Raw genomic sequence first — 16242 nt, 5'->3', positions numbered from 1 at the left:
ACCCCTTATCGCCCTGCTGCCACTTGGCCACCTTACAGTTGTTCATTCCTCAACACTTTATCAGCAAATGTTTGTTAAAATCTCAACTCTCTTTCTCCTTTTCATCCACAAATGAACATTTCCGCCTCAGAATAGATCTTTTTAGTGAGCACTATTAGCCTCACGCGACCGTTGAAAACCATCCCGCCAACATTCTCAGTGGCTGCCACAGCGTCTGTCAACTTATAGCCGAACAAGTTCCTTTCCCTCTCGTACAGTTACTACCTTTCGCTCATCTTGGTTTACGCTTTTCAACTTTTACGACCTCACTACTTTGCTTGAGGCTTAGTGTTTGCTCTTCTTTGTGACAGCTGTGCCGTTAATCCGTCACGATGGCCCAGGTCATCCCATCTATCGTGAGTCATCTATCTCTGTCGCCTGCACCACTGACGATGCATCCTCTCGACCTATTGGACACTTGGAACACTTGGGGACTTGTTGTTGAATTCTTGCGACGGACTGCCTGTCCCCCTTGATCTGGCTCCACTTTATCATTGTCAATCTTCGGACCTCCACCAGACCTCACTTCCTTCCGACTCGGGTGCCGCTCCGTCCGTCGAAGATATCCAAGACCACCTTCCGTCCATTTGTGTTGACTACCTGTCCCATGTTTGGTCTGAAGAAGATGTGTGGGCATCATGGCGAAACATGACTCGCCACAAGCATGAGATTGCCAATGGTGTCCGATTAGAGAATGCCAGTTGGCGGACGTGGCAGAAACAGCGGAATAAACTGAAGACCATCAGCCCTGAAACGCTTAACTGGTGAGTTATTTTTAATGACAGATTATTGTTGATAACTTGCTAACATCTGACTTTTTCTTTTTGTTTTTAGGCTGAAAGATTCAGATGTGACATGGCTCTATGGTCCTCTCCATACCGCCAATGTCGAGCCAGTTCGTCCTCTCAAGGTATCACCCGCCGATGAGCGCCTGGGGCTCGATCGTCCTGATCCGGACAATGCTGCTGGCGGCTCGAAAAAACCCATCTTGAAGCATCGTACATTATCAGAAATGCTAACTAAACCTAAGCCATCTCCGATTCTGGAATTTTCTAACAGCAATGGGCTAGATAACATGGACGATGATGGCGATCGCCCCATTATTCACCAGACAAAGTCTGATACAAACATCTTGCGCAATCGTGGCGCAATGCCTCGAAGAAGGAGCCCTCCCAGACATCACTACTTTGGCCTTGACAAGACCCCTATCGGAGAGACTAGCCCCATGTCTCCTACCGATTCCAACGGCACCAATAGAAAGCATATCAGTTTCAACACTTTTGTTGAGCAATGTGTAGCTGTAGAGGGCCGAGATCAGGATGCTGCTCAACAAGTTCAGAGCGATTCAGACGATGAAATGCTAGAAATGAAGCCTTCCTCTCATAACTCTAAAGGGTCTCGACCAAGTCTGAGCCGACATTCTTCCTCAGGAGCTGGCACAGACAACTTGACAATTGCTAAAATTGCTCCTACAATGCTCAAGACTGGTCCAGGTGTCAATCCTAATTTGCAAATGGTGTATGCCCCTCCTCCAGAGTATCAATCTCCTAATGAGAATATTAATTCGTACGACTTTCCCTCGCCGCAAATTGACCCAAATACTGGCAAATGGCAACAAGATGAAGATGAGTATGGAAGTGGACAATTTGATTACTTTGGAGGACCCAATTTGGGTACGGAAGTTAAGCGCGAGCAGGTCGTATCGTCTTCTGTAAGTTGTAAAAACACTATTTCGATATGATAACAATTGACACAAATGATTCACAGTCTGGCACCAATCTTCCACAAGATCGCTCCGAACCTCCCTCCATATCTTCTAGCAGCTCCTCTTCTTCTTCCTTCAATGTCACTTCATCTCCTCAACCAGGTAGAGGTATCCTTAAAGTACGGCAAGCTGGTCAGCCACTTAGGCGAGAAGAGCCAGCATCTCCTCCGTCGGCTTACTTTGACTACAATCCTTCGGCTGCAACTGGAATTGGTAGTATGCGGGGTTCTTCGGGAGGATATGATTATGGGCCAACAGGATCACCTATAACTTCCCCGATCGTGTCTGTGGGAGAGGAGCGAGGCAGAGGTAGGCAGCCATCCAGAGAGAGATTACATGACAGACCAACGTCTCGCGGCACATCTAACAGTTCTATAAGCTCCAACTCTTCAAGATCGCCTACAGATCCGTCATCTTCTAGAACCCCCCGGAAAGCTCAAACTCCCTCCCAGCTGGGCAAAGTTCAAGAAGAGAGTCAATACAGTGAACACTCAGAACACACCGTCCCCGCTAGGGATGTACAGGCTGTCGGGTCAGATCAAGATTCTCAACCTCCTGCTCATGCACTAGATCCTACTAAGTCAAATAAGGAAATCAAGGATTATGTTCCAGATAGGTCGTCTACACCGACGCCACATTCTTCCCCTCAGGTATGTAATCTTTTCGAATTCATTTGGTTCGGTGACTCTGACTGATCCAGTTCTAAAGATTGCGTTTCATCCCTTAAAAGATACATCGCCAGCTTCGCTTCCTCATACTTCTACCAATACACGTTCCTTTGACCTTCCCCAAGCCGATCCTCCCACATCCGTTCTTCCCACATTTCGTTCAAACCCTGGCACTCGTGCAACGATTGCTCATGTTGGCACTAATGCTCATCCAACATTATCTCAACCTGTAGACGATGATGATGGGGCCAGTATTATGGGACGAGCAGCAAATATTGCTAGTACCGCAAAAGACATCTTGGGAGCTTTGTGGTATGGAGCGAATGACGGACAAGGATCAACAGCGGGACAGGGAACCTACGGACAAGGGCAACGACAGCGGCAGGGCAGCGGCAATGACAATGGAGCTCAAGGGAAGGGTTTTCACAGACGATCAGGATCCACTTAGAGAGAGCAGTATAAAACTGAAACAATGGGACATCATCTTTAACAAGTAACTTTGGAGATGTTTGGGTTGTGCGAATTTTCTTTTTATTCTTATTTGTGATTCTATTGCGAAGTTTCCCCAGCTTACTCTTTTCTATCAATTCTTTGGGCTGGGATACCTGAGTTTATCAACTCTTCTGTCTTTTGTTTAAATTCTTTTGTCTGTGTTTCTTCCTTACTGAATATTTTCCACAAGTATCCCCCACACGTAGTATTTGGCTGTAGCGCCGTCAAGCCTGTCTGATTCTGGGTGTATGCATGTATTTTCCGCATCTTCACTACAAATATATTTATTATACGTTAACCACCATCAGGGAATGGACCAGTCTATCAATTCTTGAAATTCCACGTCATTACTTGCCACACCCTACAGTGTACGCTTGAACCGCCTCATCTCATTATCAACCTTTGTCTTCTCATACCTTTTAACGATTTTGTTACTTTTCTTTCAACAGCTTTTTTTCTATCCTTCATCAATAAATGGCAACTAAAGTAGCTCAAAAGAGGGTGAGAGATGGATTTTGTTACGTCTTGCTGGCCCACACTGACATTTATAATCTACAGCTCCAAAAGGTCATCTTACCATGCCCATCTCAATTGTATATACGTTGCTAACGAGGTATACAGGAGTACTTAGCTATGCAAAAGGCCCCACCTCCGTTTATCTGGGCCTGTCCGGAGGAGAAGAACATTCTCGATTGTGCGTATCGGAATGTTGCCAGTAGTAGACTCGGCTATGCTGACGCCAAAGAGTAGGGCACTTTATCATTGTGAGATGGTTTGAAGCAAAACATTTGAAGCATAATGCTAATCGGTACGATTTCTCAAGCGAGGCCCACCTGATACGCCGTACGAGGGCGGAGAATATCATGGTCTCATCTGGTTTCCCAATGACTATCGTGCGTACTGTTACCTAACTGTCGTTCCGGATTCCGCATATGAGTCGCAGAGTCGCTTCGACTACTAACTTTCTGAAACTTTGTTAGCTTTCAAACCCCCAGACGTAAAGCTCTTCACACCTTCTGGTCGGTTTGAGATTGGTCACAAGATTTGTATGAGCATGACTTCTTAGTGAGTATCCTTGCTCTGGGTTGGTTTTCATCACTGACATCTTGACTAGCCATCCTAGCACGTACGTGACAACGCAAGTGTATAGTGTACATAATTTTAATACATTCATAGATGGAACGCCGCTTGGTCCGTATCTACTATCCTCACTGGTCTCCTCAGCTTCATGCTTAGTAACGAGTGGGACAAATCTTTTGGCTTGGTAGGGCACTCGACGCTGATTATAACTAGAATAACCGCCGGCGCAGTAAAGACCACTGACGAGGAAAAGAGAATACTAGCAAAGCAGAGCCATGCCTCCAATCTTCGGAACAAAAAATTCAGAGTAAGTGAACCAAATATGACGGCATGATTCACACTAATGTCATTACAAGGACATTTTTCCTGAAGTAAGTCTTGTTGAATGATAGGTACAAGATATATCTAACTTGCCAAAAGTATGCCACTTCTGAGATGACCGATCTTCCAGATATGGGTAGCTCGAAATCATCTTCTGTAAGCTTTCACGTCTTTTTCATCAAAACAAGTCTGACATGGATGATGTTGAGGCGACGAAAGGCTCCGAACTCGTAACAAAGACGCCTGCTTCTTCTGTCGCCACATTTGACAAGACAATTACTTTGCCACAATCTACTACGGTTGTTACAAATACACCATTAGTCCAGAATAGAGCTGAACAACGGATTCAACGACATGCTGCAGGTGGGTGGCTGCCTAGTTGGCGATGGGTTGTAGCTGTGGTTGTGCTTGCGGTTTTGGGTAGATTATCATCTTTTGCTGGTATTTAATTAGAATTTACGAGTCATGTTGTAGCTTTATGGATTGGGTGTTTCCTATTTGATGGCTTGTCGCCTTGCAATCCCTTGATGAGGCAGAATAGATATAGCATTCCCATTTTCAAGCTAGAAACTTCTGCCCATAGCTACACCGTATCTTCCTCGCTCTCGCTCAATCTCATCTTTACTCTTCATTCCTTGGCCTTTATTCTCCCGCGGCCCCTTTCTGCCAAAGACGCCAGTGCCGAATCCAGATGGATTACCCTGCCACCAAAGGAAAATCAGTTTGAGAACGTTGCATTGCGGGCAAAGGGGACGAACACCACCATGTAAAACCTGAATAGCCGCTTTGAGCACATCAGGCTTGTTTCTTGATCCCACAATCATTGCGCTCGCATCTTTAATCCCACAAGCACTAAACAATCGATGGATCATAGGAGGAACCATGAGACCGAACCCAGGAGGTCGCGCGCGAAGGTGTACTTTGGCGGCTCCCCATTTCCCAATTAAATCTTTACCTTCGCCCCAGATTGTTCGTGATTCATATCGATTGACATAGTCCATACTGAGAACAGCTACATTTTCATGTCAGACAGATGCTAGCATGCCAACGTACCTTTCTGGAAACCGTCATCCTGGGCAGTGGCATGACTATGTCCTCGTCCACGGCCAAGCCCTACCAGACCTCGCTCAGGACAACCCACAACAACGTAAGCTTGTTGTGATCCCCTAATTACCCAGTTTCGTTATTTCTCTCTTCTTACCAACCTGGTTATAATCATGGTATCGCCGGAAAAAACTTACATTTTTCCTTTTTTTGTCATATGCTGTACCTTTTTAGATCTCACAGTGAACCTACACAAACCTCTCAATTCATCTTTGCTCAGGCCGACGACAGCAGCAAGCTTTGCCTCCTTCTTGGCCGGGCCCTGGTCATAGGTCGTTTGGGATGTTTTGTTGGAAGAGGATGGAGAGGTTAGAGGAAGAGGATGATTATAGTGTTTGTGCAAGGGAGATCCATAAGAATTTGGGAAGGCGGGCAAACGCGGGATGGGGGTATATGGAATGAAGAACGCTGGACGAGGAAGGCCTGTTTGCTTGGAAGATTGAGAGTCGGCAGGAGGAGGGTCTGTAGAAGACGAACTGGGATTTAAACTTGTTGAAGTGGATGCGCATCGTGAAAGATAAAAGCCTGCCTGTTTGGCAGGCTTCAGTGATCGAACGAGGGAAGAGGATGGAGACATGTGGAAATTTGAAAGAATATAGATAAAATGTAAAGAACGTTTTGAATGAAAGAGAAGAGTGACCTCATGGAAAAAAATAATTCCGTCTTGTGGCAGTCAAAGGTCCAGACAGCAGAAAGTGGTTTGATAATTAAAAGTCAAAATGTTATAAATTACATTTTATATACCATTACACTTTATTTATCATTATAATCTATACACTGTATTTGTTTTTTTGATTATTTTTTTGCATATAAATGGTTTATAAACGTTGAGATTTAATGGCTACTCCGGATATGTTTTGCCTGAGGACAAGTATTCTTCCATTGATTCATTAAAATTGCAGGTTGTGATAGGATATCAAGTCTGTGGTTAGGGAAATGCCTTGCCAGAATGGTGTATGAGATAAATTGGATCGCTTAACTGATGGAGAGAGTTTTCAAGGGACATCATAGTCATAATTTGTGTTGTAAGCGAATTCCAGAAGTTGAAATGGATTGATGCCCAACACCCATGAACTCATAGCATCTTTCCTCAATCAAATGATCATGATATTCACAATGTTTTCAAATGCGGGAATAGCAAAGTTGCTGATATCCAGGACAATGGTTACACGATTCAGAGCACCCTTCCGGATATTGGTCCTACTGCCCATGCTGACGATTGTTCTGGCAAGGATATTGACAGATTATTGCCCATGGCCTGACGGCTAGAAAACTTAGCCAGACTGTCATCAAGCGCCCTCAATCAATACAGATCTCTAGAGATTCGATACTCCATACAATTTGTGCTACATTCAATGTGTTTGGAAAGAATCAACAGTGAAATTGAATCATTAGTGTACTCTTACGGAATTGATAGAAAGAACGATTTGGATTATCATTTCAAGGCAAAGCATCTTCCCCCGTCCTCGTGTTGAGATGCCACTTGATAAATACCTCTCCAAGTACGAATGGAGTGGTATCAGCTGCGACCGAAATTGTGAGTTTCACTGAGCGTTCATTCAAAGAAAGCCGGCAGCAACTCTAGCTGTTAATATTTATGAATGACATTCTAATACATTTCAGCATCAAGTGGATCTCAATTTGTTAGTAATACCAGAGGACGCGAGCGCGCATATTGACATTGTTGGTTGCACCACATGCGGAGAGTAATGGTCCTTATGTCACCCATTCCATTTACTCCATTCGGGCATTGTCTCCCAAAGCCTCTTCAAAGCCTCTACTTCTTCCTGTTTCCAATCTTTTGTTCTACCTTGCTCATGTTCAGAATTCACATTGCCGTCATTCAGGAGCGGAATAATACGTTTAGTCTTCAGCTTTTCCAAGGATTTCGGATTTGCAACTTTGCTTGAATACTCGACGGAGGAGGTATCAATGCGTAATTCTTGGGCCAAACGAGAATACACCATACGGATTTTGACAGTACATTGAAGAGACAAGCTGCCTTCGTAATTGATTTTGGAAGGGAGACGGAATGAGATCACAACATCTGGGGGAGTGGAGCAAGTGATTGTGATGTTACCCAGAGCATGATAAATCTTGGCCTACAAAGTCTTAGTCCAGTCTGAATGTAGAGACGAGATTAATATTACTAACCTGAGGTGTTTGTCTCTTGAACCTTTGAACATAGTTTTCTATTAACTCCCAATCCTTAACATCTTCCAAAGCCCACCCCTCTTTTTCCAGTACATTTAGCCTTTTTTGCATTATCCAACCTTTAATCGGTTTTGAGTTTAAAAAAACCATTTGTCGTCCACCTTTTTGAATTCGTATTTGTTTGCTTCTCGCCAGGTTTAAAATCATCTCAAGACTAGGACTAGGGCTAACATGTATAGTGTTTCCGCCGCCAGCGCCTAGTGGCACAGGATGAGGAGTCGGAGGCAGAGGATAGGCTTTGACAGGGGCGTATGATGATTTGAAAGTAGATGACATCTTTGGTACGATCTTTGGCACTGCAGCTGCTCGCAAATCTTGGTGAGAGGGAAGCACCATTGCCTGATCTTGAAATGCGGAATATGGCGCTTTCTGGAGCTGTTGTCCTTTGATTGATGGTGAGTCAGGAGGTGTAAGTGGTAATCCACGAAGAACAGGAAAGCATGAAACAGTTTGATTCCAAATTTGCGCAACTTGTGTCTTGGCGTTGTGTGTGTCCTCAAGCAAGATATTTGGTTTGCTTGATTTAGTATCGTTTTGAAAAATAGTCTGGGTCTTGTCAAGTCGACGTTTTCCACCAAAGGCCAAGTAACTAATTGGTAGATCACTGCTTGTGCTTGCACAGGTGCTTGCTTGATTAGAGACATCCTCCAAAACCTTCCTTCTTCTGGTCTTCCATCGATTCTCTAAGTTGCGCAGATGCAATGGAGTATCGTCAGGTTTGATAGGCAAACGACCACCCTGCAATAAAGTCAATGATGACGGTGAGCCATGGTCAGATGGGATGTATGATGTTGGCTGAGAACAGTCTTTCAAGCCAAACCTAGTTGATACTATAGGGTTATCTTGTGGTCTTCTAGGTCTGCGACGAGTTTGTACAGTTTGTCGCGTTTCCATTGTTACCTACAGCAAGAAAGATGATGCCAAACATAAAAAGATGTTGATCGACCCATCTGTTCCTGTAGGTTAGTCACATGAAATAGGCTCGCATGTAAACATGATGAGTTAGGCACCTGATTCGTAAGCTCCTTCAACCGTAAATATCGGATATAAGCAGAATTTATTTTAACCTCTGTTTAACGGGATTATTTTTCGCGCGGAATTCAGCTTTGTATAAAGCAACTTGCAATTCTTCTTTTACCATAAACGCAGTGCCCGCTCCAGCAGCTTAAATCGGTTTGCGTGACCTCTAAAAAGACAGACAAGACACAGTAAGTGGCGTGGCGTTGAGAATTAGCTCATCGGTAATGAAACGGGAATATATGTACTGACAATGGACCATTAGATGAAGCTCATCGCCGCTTACCTCCTCCTCCAACAGGGTGGCAACGCCTCTCCCTCGGCCGCTGACATCAAGGCTCTCCTTGAGACCGTTGGCATTGAGGCTGAAGAGGACAGACTTTCCAAGCTCATCTCTGAGCTCGAAGGCAAGGATATCAACGAGGTATGTGATGTTGTGATAAAAAAAGTGTTTAGAGAGTACCCGAAACGGCACAGATTATACGTTTTTTTGGAACTTGGGAGACAAGCTCGATCCATGTCTACGGATGATGCTGGGAATATGGACTCGATTACTTGCCCAAGCAATAATTCACCAAGGATAACTGTTGACAATTGTGTGTAGCTCATCGCCGAGGGTTCTTCTAAGCTTGCTTCCGTTCCTTCCGGTGGCGCCGCTCCCGCTGCTTCTGCTGGTGGCGCCGCTGCTGGTGGTGCTGCTGCTGAGGCCGCTCCTGTTGAGGAGAAGGAGGAGGCTAAGGAGGAATCTGATGACGACATGGTTAGTATCATTTAGCTCACTGCAAACGTGTGTACTAACGAGTGCTGTAGGGCTTCGGTCTCTTTGACTAAGCGTGTCGTTATCCAAAGTATGTACCTCTGGCATTTGAATTGAGATTTGGGGAGCAATCAGTCTGTCTATTAATGAGGGATGGGTTTGCTCGTCAACGTCTTATGCATTGAGCGTTCCACTTCCCTCCACTGTATTTTAGCTGAGCTTTGCATTCAATGTTTATGTGAAGGATGCGATGCGAATGGAACAAGATTGCGGTTCTTGAAATTTCTTTAAGTTACAATGAAAGCATGAACGTTTTCATGACTGAAACCCCATTTAAGACAGCTGTCTCTATTATATTCGTTTATTGTCTCAGATGATAAGCTGAAGCCAGATTCTAAAAAATCCAAAGACATCCAACTATTGAATGGCAAATTTTTCAGATCCTTGGGCAGCGCTAATGAAGAATTAACCAAAGTCATTAATGAGTCTTTTGTCTGTTCCTTGTAACAGTCAACAATATTACCGAGAGACGACCCTATACATGGCATAAATTTTGAACCAAATGAATGAGATATGGAAGGAAAAAAAAACAATGAGCAAGAACGTTGTACGATTGAAAGCTGATGGTTACCTGTGAAGCATGAGAGTCGACATAGATGTAATGATGCGTCATAGATGTCGAGCCGAACCATGGTTGATCAGACCAGCTAACACTCTGTCCTTATGTTGAATCGTAAAGACTGACAACAAAGGCACCGTACTCTTTCATATGCAGGGTGGAAACAGAAATGTCTATCGTTTAGATGGTGGGTTAGGCTGTCATGTCATGTCAGCCAAGGTTGCCATTGTAAAAGTCAATGACATGGTAGTACACTTACAAGTGGTCGTCGGAAGAGAACTTGTATGTAAAAACATCTTAGTAACCATGACTAAAGAATGAAGAAATCAGACATACGAATATGAGGTTCAGGAGCTAATTTCTCGTTAACATATTTCACAATTGATTAAAATCAACAATGACTCACCATGAACTTCAAAATGTTCCCAACCCAATGACTGGGTGATGCCAATGCCACGCCATTCATCCTCTTCTAAGATCCTCAACAAGCCAGAGTCGTCAGAGGCAAAGTATCGTTTAGGAATAAGTTTGAGCATTTGTTTTGGAAGAATGACATGACGGTACTCAAATTTGTCGTCAGAGTCTGTACAAGAAGGAGATCAGATAAAATCCGTAATGCGAAGTTTTGTTAAGGCAGTCGAAGCTTACATCGATCGGAATAGATTATTCTGAGAAAAAAGGTCAATATCAAACAATTAAGTAGACGATCTCGAGGTAAAGCCTGCCCCAATACCGAGCTAACGAACGCACCTCTCAGAGAGCTCCTCAAGCGTGGCGGGCTTCCCAGGAGCCATGATTGCTCAGATGTTGGCTTCTAGAAAGAGAGATTTATGGTAACGTATAGCGATAAGACCGCGTTGCGTATTATTGCAAGTTCAATTACAGATATAATTAGAGATTCGGAGGTTGAAGCAGAATAGAATCCGATATGGTTCGACAGGAGCGCGCGGGTTTTTTTGGGATGAATGAGGAGCACAAAAGAAAATAATGGAATTATAAAAGAAAATTGAACATATAGAAATGTAGGAACCGCGTGTTCTCGCGTTCGCGTCGAGCGGAATCAATTTCAAAATTCTCACATGGCTGTATTTGGTTCAGTCTCGTCAATACTTTGAGCTTGTCTATATAAAACATATATAAGAGAGTACATAAGAACGATAATAAAGGTTTCTCAAAGATTAAACTACAAGCTATACAATTAGACGTGTCAATGATCCGCTTGCCTATTCACAATGTTCTCTGCGCCTATCCATCACTCAATCTTCGACAAGTCATTATCCTTCAGTAATTTATTTTGCTTGTCTTGTGTTTTCTAATACTTTTACAGCGCAAAGAGACCAAAACAACCCTTTTATTACATTGCCTACATCCATGGCTTTCCCTTCACGAGGCTTGAGCGAGGCAACTTGATTTAAGAATAAAGAAGCTGAGAATGTTTAGGGGATAACGCGTAAGTTTTTGCGAATTAGGTCTATCACAAGAGTGTTCAGTATCAGGCGTCATTTTCAGACTAACGCAGCTCTTTTCAAACTCGAGGCACCGAATCCTCCAAACGAAATAGATCATGAGAACGAGTTTGTGGATTCAAGAAGACATTTCTCAGTTTTTTCCTTGATTTTCGAGGTGGCTCAAAAACAACGCGACAGAAAAGCCGCTATCAATGATGCCTAGAACAGGTGTATACAGATATATGCGCGACACAAAAGCCGCTATCAATGATGCCTAGAACAGGTGTATACAGATATATGCGCGACACAAAAAGCTCGCTATCTCACTTGGTGTCGCAATCAACGTCGCCTACAAATCTTTTCCAAGACCAAATATCCTTTATCCCATTCTAGACATGAAGTAGCAATCGGCAGAAGAGAAGACTTTTCGTAATTCGGCTTGTCTTCCTTTTCCATACACTTTCAAAGACTCGAAACGACAGCCATCACGCATTTTGATTTATCATGACAAAATGTCAAATATCAGAGATACATCATGCGGTCCACGATTGGCACTTTATGCGATTGTCAGTCTTCTCTGTTGGTTGCCTGCAGTCTGAGGCTAGATACCCATTGTAACTGGTATGGATGCTACCATAGGAACAAGGCTCGATGTCTGATTGCTTGGGCCTCTTTCTGTTGGTTGGCATTCAACAGAAGATGCATAAAAACGACATTCTTGCTACGATCGTCCACCACCATTAACGACTCCTACCGTACTTCAAACTCCCGTATCTATCGTTCTTGCGGAAATATCAAAACAGCTCACTCTGCTGAGCTCTCGTAATAATTCAAACCGTTCTGGCCTCAAAAACAGGGCACGAAATCAATCTTTGTATAAGCCTTTCGTTCTTACAATACATCATTGAATGACTTTTTTGTGGTTCCGTTTGTGTTAGCCGTATTCAATTGCCCTATAGAAGGGGGGCTAATCACACCACTAACCAGGAACCCAATCTTTCTCAAGAAGAGAGGCATTACGAAATGGCTGCTTATGGCCAACTGACCAGTCCGCTGTTGATCGTTTATATATGAAAGAGACAGCGTCTCCTTAACCATGTCTCTTGTCAAACATCACCCGCAATGGCTAGCAATATCTACTACGGAGCGAATGGTTGGTCTTACAGAAGCGATTTTCTAGCTCATGACTCAGAGCCGCAGCTGTTCGACTTGATCTAACCACCTTGTACGTTATTATCCTTCATCTCTACGACCATGGTACTCCTATGCCGGCCTCAATTCCATTGCCTTTTGTGTTATCTTCCTGAACTCTGACGCCTTTTCCATCTTGCCGCTGACGGTGTGGATAGCAGCCAAGCAATTGAATTTGGAAGGACATGACTACATGCTCAATGTCCCTGCTACTAGGCACTCTTCTTGCCAGCTTAACACTCAGTTGCTTTAGTTTGTCAAGAGAAAGATTTTTCGACAAACGTTAAGCTTGAAGCATTGTACTATCAAAAAGAACCAAGAAGGATCATAATATGCTAACCAGGCCATCGGTGCTGTCCATTGCAAATTCATCGTTCAGTGGTCTAGGTGATTCCAAGCAGAATCTAGAGAAACTGACATCTTCTAGCTGTTATAATTCTCAAGCAAAAAAGCATCTTTAATGTCCACATACTATTTATCTGCGTTCATAACTCTTGATCAATTATTAAACGGCACAAGGATTCAAAATGTCCCAAATAGATGAAAACTTGACAGATAATACATTTTGCTCTCATTAATAAGAACAATTCAAGTAACAACAAGAGATAGTCTTTGTTGAATGATAATGTGATGACATCACAAAATGTTAAACCACCTTTTGCTCGTTTTTCATAAACTTTCATAATTAGACATACAACATACTACATTTCTTCTTCAATTTTCATCAAGCAGTTTCCTCCTATACTGTGAGAATATCCAACACATGCCAGGTGTCGACAAAACTGCTGTATTCAAATCTATTCTTTCCTCTCAAATAGATGCCATCCCATTATCTGTTCGTTCAAAATCTCCTACGAGGTCATCTTCTCGGAAGCTCAAGGTTAAAAATGTTGGAGGCGTGAAGGAAGAGGCTTTTCTCGAAGAATCTTATCAAATAGTATGTTGGACGTCATGCTTATGTCTACTCTAGCTGAGATAACAGTATAGCGCAATCATCTGCAATCACTACAAGATCTTTTAAACTCTATTCGTAGAGCGTATCTGTCGACTGTTGCGCCGCCGCCTTTGTCCCGCCGCCATGGTCACTCAAAACCTGTCGAATCCTTCAATAAGGAGCAAGAAGAGAGATGGAGTAAATGGGAAAAAGCAAAGTACTTGACAGATCGGGAAAGGGATGAGATTGATCTGAGGGCACGAATGATACTTAGACGATGCAAAGAGAGAGTTGGGATCTTGGAGAAAGCTGAACAGAGTGAGCAGAAGCTGATACTTATAACATTAAGCGTTAATTTTGTGTGGTTGCAGTCCGAAAATCAAAGGTGGCTTCAACGGTCATTCCTACATCAACTATCCTCTCCTTCCTTCCATCATTGTCACTTCCACCAACAAACAACTTCGAGTCTCTCATTTCTGCTCATCGCGCTTCCATCATTTGGACTTTGAACGAGTTCCTAGCTAAAGTCACAGGCGCTGTGAGTGATATGCAAAATGAACGAGCTAAGCGCCGCGAAGAACGTGATAGATCTCTTGGTGCAGGAGCCGCTCTCGAAGCTGAGAGAATAGGTTTGTCAGGAGGAACCAAGAGGAGTATACCTGAGGGAATGATTATGGATGTCCATGACCCAGCTTTCAGTCATTCTCTTGAAACAGATCCGCATTTACATACCCAAGGTCTAGGAGTTATAGATCCTTCAGAACCCCCCATTGAGCAAGTCCTGTCTCAACAGCAAATACAGGAATTTGAGTCTGAGAACAACGCACTTTTGGAACACATGTCGTCAACTTTGTCATCAGTGCTTTCGGCAGAATCATCCTTGTTGGAAATATCGCAACTACAGTCAGAACTTGTCAGACATCTAGCTCAACAAACTGAAGTGGTGGAACAGTTATATCAGGATGCTGTAGGAAGTGTTGCTGAGGTGAAAAAGGCTAATGAGCAGCTGGTGAAGGCGAGAGAAAGAGGGAAAGAGGGAAGACTATTTTTGCTCATATTCATTGTAGGAGCGAGTATGAGTTTGCTATTTCTAGATTGGTATGCTTCATAATCAGGAAGCTATGCACGATACATGTAAGATTGTACAATAGCATCACACAAGTTCCTCGCTAGTTGTCTCAGTGCTGCTGGTACGACGAATAATTTGGTCACTTCTATTGACTTGAAGACGTTGTGCCAGGCTTCTCTCTTCTTTCCTTCGGCTACCTGATGTTGAAGTCAATAGTTCAGCCTCTTCGTCCACATTCGAATCATAGTCGCCAAGTAGAGCTTGTTGTTCGAAAGCTTCTGCAGCCAATTCTTCGTCTCCCAACCCAGTACCATTTCTATCTAATTTGCGCATCTGCTCGAGGGTGAGTCGATAGATGACAATACCTGTTGCAATTGAGATACAAGCAGAAACACCGATAGATACAAGATTGAGCCAAAAACGTAAAGGATCGTGGCTTAGAGAATCAGAGGCAAGAGAGGTCAAGCGAGAACCGATAAACACAGGAATCAGAAGCCGAGGCAGAACAACACTTTCGTTTGGTCAGCTGCGCACAATGAATGGTTTCCAAATACGCACAGATTGGCGAGCATAAAGTGCCAGAACTTTACGCTTTCGATGGAAGCGAACAATCCGTTTCCAATACCCCAGGGAATAGGACAATAACGAATCATGATAACTAGGGGCAGACCCTTAGCCCTCATGACATGTCCAAAAGCCTCCCACTTGTCATTTTTCTTTATTATACCAAGGAAAAATCTCTATGTAACATTTAGTCAAGACTTTCTGACCTAGATGGATAGCTCACTCTAACGGAGAGGAAGGCTATACCCGCCCCAAGCATCGAGGCAACTGCAGCAATCAAGAAGCCTGGCCAGATACCATACACGAAGCCGATAAGAGTGAGCGTGGGCATGAATCCGAATAGAGGTGGATGTGAACTCAAGACTGTGCATGATGTCAGCGCTTGTTACGCGAAGATAGAGTTGATTCGTTGGCGTACTGGCAAAGATATTGCATAGCACCACGCCTTTTAATCCCATGTCCTTGACTTCCAGAGCGAGAGAATTGAGCCATTGTCCAATCTGAGCCGGAGTAATAATTACAACCAGGGCAAGGAGGATGAGATTGAGTGCAGCGACAGCCCTGTAAATGGCATTAGAAGCGTACGACAGCCTTGAGAACAAACCAAATACCAGATAGCCAGCTTGATCAGTGCGTGTCAGCTTCATATTTTACTACTGTGATAAGGCTTACTTTTCCTCTTTTGCCTAGCCTCTTATATCTCCCTAGGGCCTGTCCTGGTACTGCTTTCGCGCGCTGCAATAATCCATTTATGTCTAGAGACAGTGCGGCATTACTTCTCCATATGAAAGAGCCTTGTCTTGTAGGCATTTCAACTGTAGCCTTGTAAACCACCAATCAAATCTTTGAAAATTCAAGTATAAAGAAAAGAAGAGTTGAAAGATGTGAAAGAAAAAGAAACAGCATCACAATTATCTATGTGGAGCCCCACATTCATTTAGCCATGTTGATTTTTTATCT

At 43.5% G+C, this 16242-nt stretch overlaps 8 protein-coding genes across 8 annotated transcripts; 4 read left to right on the top strand and 4 right to left on the bottom strand.

Moving 5' to 3' along the window:
* Positions 1 to 371: 371 nt before the first annotated feature.
* L203_103087 (uncharacterized protein) lies at positions 372 to 2920 on the top strand (the record flags this gene model as incomplete). Its single annotated transcript, XM_066212493.1, has 5 exons — positions 372 to 395; positions 559 to 803; positions 874 to 1750; positions 1807 to 2454; positions 2513 to 2920. The coding sequence occupies 5 exons, from the start codon at positions 372 to 374 to the stop codon at positions 2918 to 2920; spliced, it is 2202 nt and encodes a 733-aa protein (XP_066068590.1).
* Positions 2921 to 3597: 677 nt separating this feature from the next.
* On the top strand, positions 3598 to 4814 carry L203_103086 (uncharacterized protein; the record flags this gene model as incomplete). The annotated part of the gene is made up of 10 exons (XM_066212492.1): positions 3598 to 3658; positions 3715 to 3728; positions 3788 to 3857; positions 3945 to 4029; positions 4079 to 4090; positions 4141 to 4206; positions 4258 to 4351; positions 4401 to 4415; positions 4465 to 4521; positions 4575 to 4814. 10 exons carry the CDS (start codon positions 3598 to 3600, stop codon positions 4812 to 4814), a joined length of 714 nt encoding a protein of 237 aa, XP_066068589.1.
* Positions 4815 to 4928: 114 nt separating this feature from the next.
* L203_103085 (uncharacterized protein) lies at positions 4929 to 6046 on the bottom strand (the record flags this gene model as incomplete). Its single annotated transcript, XM_066212491.1, has 4 exons — positions 4929 to 5066; positions 5124 to 5377; positions 5419 to 5531; positions 5607 to 6046. The coding sequence occupies 4 exons, from the start codon at positions 6044 to 6046 to the stop codon at positions 4929 to 4931; spliced, it is 945 nt and encodes a 314-aa protein (XP_066068588.1).
* A 1144-nt stretch (positions 6047 to 7190) lies between these two features.
* Positions 7191 to 8577, bottom strand: L203_103084 (uncharacterized protein; the record flags this gene model as incomplete). Its single annotated transcript, XM_066212490.1, has 2 exons — positions 7191 to 7571; positions 7624 to 8577. 2 exons carry the CDS (start codon positions 8575 to 8577, stop codon positions 7191 to 7193), a joined length of 1335 nt encoding a protein of 444 aa, XP_066068587.1.
* Positions 8578 to 8677: 100 nt separating this feature from the next.
* Positions 8678 to 9531, top strand: L203_103083 (60S acidic ribosomal protein P2; the record flags this gene model as incomplete). Its single annotated transcript, XM_066212489.1, has 5 exons — positions 8678 to 8684; positions 8878 to 8891; positions 8966 to 9124; positions 9305 to 9460; positions 9511 to 9531. 5 exons carry the CDS (start codon positions 8678 to 8680, stop codon positions 9529 to 9531), a joined length of 357 nt encoding a protein of 118 aa, XP_066068586.1.
* Positions 9532 to 10249: 718 nt separating this feature from the next.
* L203_103082 (cyclin-dependent kinase regulatory subunit) lies at positions 10250 to 10870 on the bottom strand (the record flags this gene model as incomplete). The annotated part of the gene is made up of 6 exons (XM_066212488.1): positions 10250 to 10273; positions 10336 to 10355; positions 10413 to 10430; positions 10483 to 10659; positions 10725 to 10744; positions 10827 to 10870. The coding sequence occupies 6 exons, from the start codon at positions 10868 to 10870 to the stop codon at positions 10250 to 10252; spliced, it is 303 nt and encodes a 100-aa protein (XP_066068585.1).
* A 2608-nt stretch (positions 10871 to 13478) lies between these two features.
* On the top strand, positions 13479 to 14760 carry L203_103081 (uncharacterized protein; the record flags this gene model as incomplete). The annotated part of the gene is made up of 3 exons (XM_066212487.1): positions 13479 to 13652; positions 13703 to 13967; positions 14021 to 14760. The coding sequence occupies 3 exons, from the start codon at positions 13479 to 13481 to the stop codon at positions 14758 to 14760; spliced, it is 1179 nt and encodes a 392-aa protein (XP_066068584.1).
* Positions 14761 to 14802: 42 nt separating this feature from the next.
* L203_103080 (uncharacterized protein) lies at positions 14803 to 16092 on the bottom strand (the record flags this gene model as incomplete). Its single annotated transcript, XM_066212486.1, has 6 exons — positions 14803 to 15229; positions 15277 to 15458; positions 15506 to 15645; positions 15701 to 15843; positions 15894 to 15904; positions 15955 to 16092. 6 exons carry the CDS (start codon positions 16090 to 16092, stop codon positions 14803 to 14805), a joined length of 1041 nt encoding a protein of 346 aa, XP_066068583.1.
* Positions 16093 to 16242: the final 150 nt, after the last annotated feature.

This window comes from Cryptococcus depauperatus, chromosome 3, assembly GCF_001720195.1.
Source record: "Cryptococcus depauperatus CBS 7841 chromosome 3, complete sequence".
NCBI classification, from domain to species: domain Eukaryota; kingdom Fungi; phylum Basidiomycota; class Tremellomycetes; order Tremellales; family Cryptococcaceae; genus Cryptococcus; species Cryptococcus depauperatus.
This window is presented reverse-complemented; position numbering and strand designations above follow the sequence as displayed.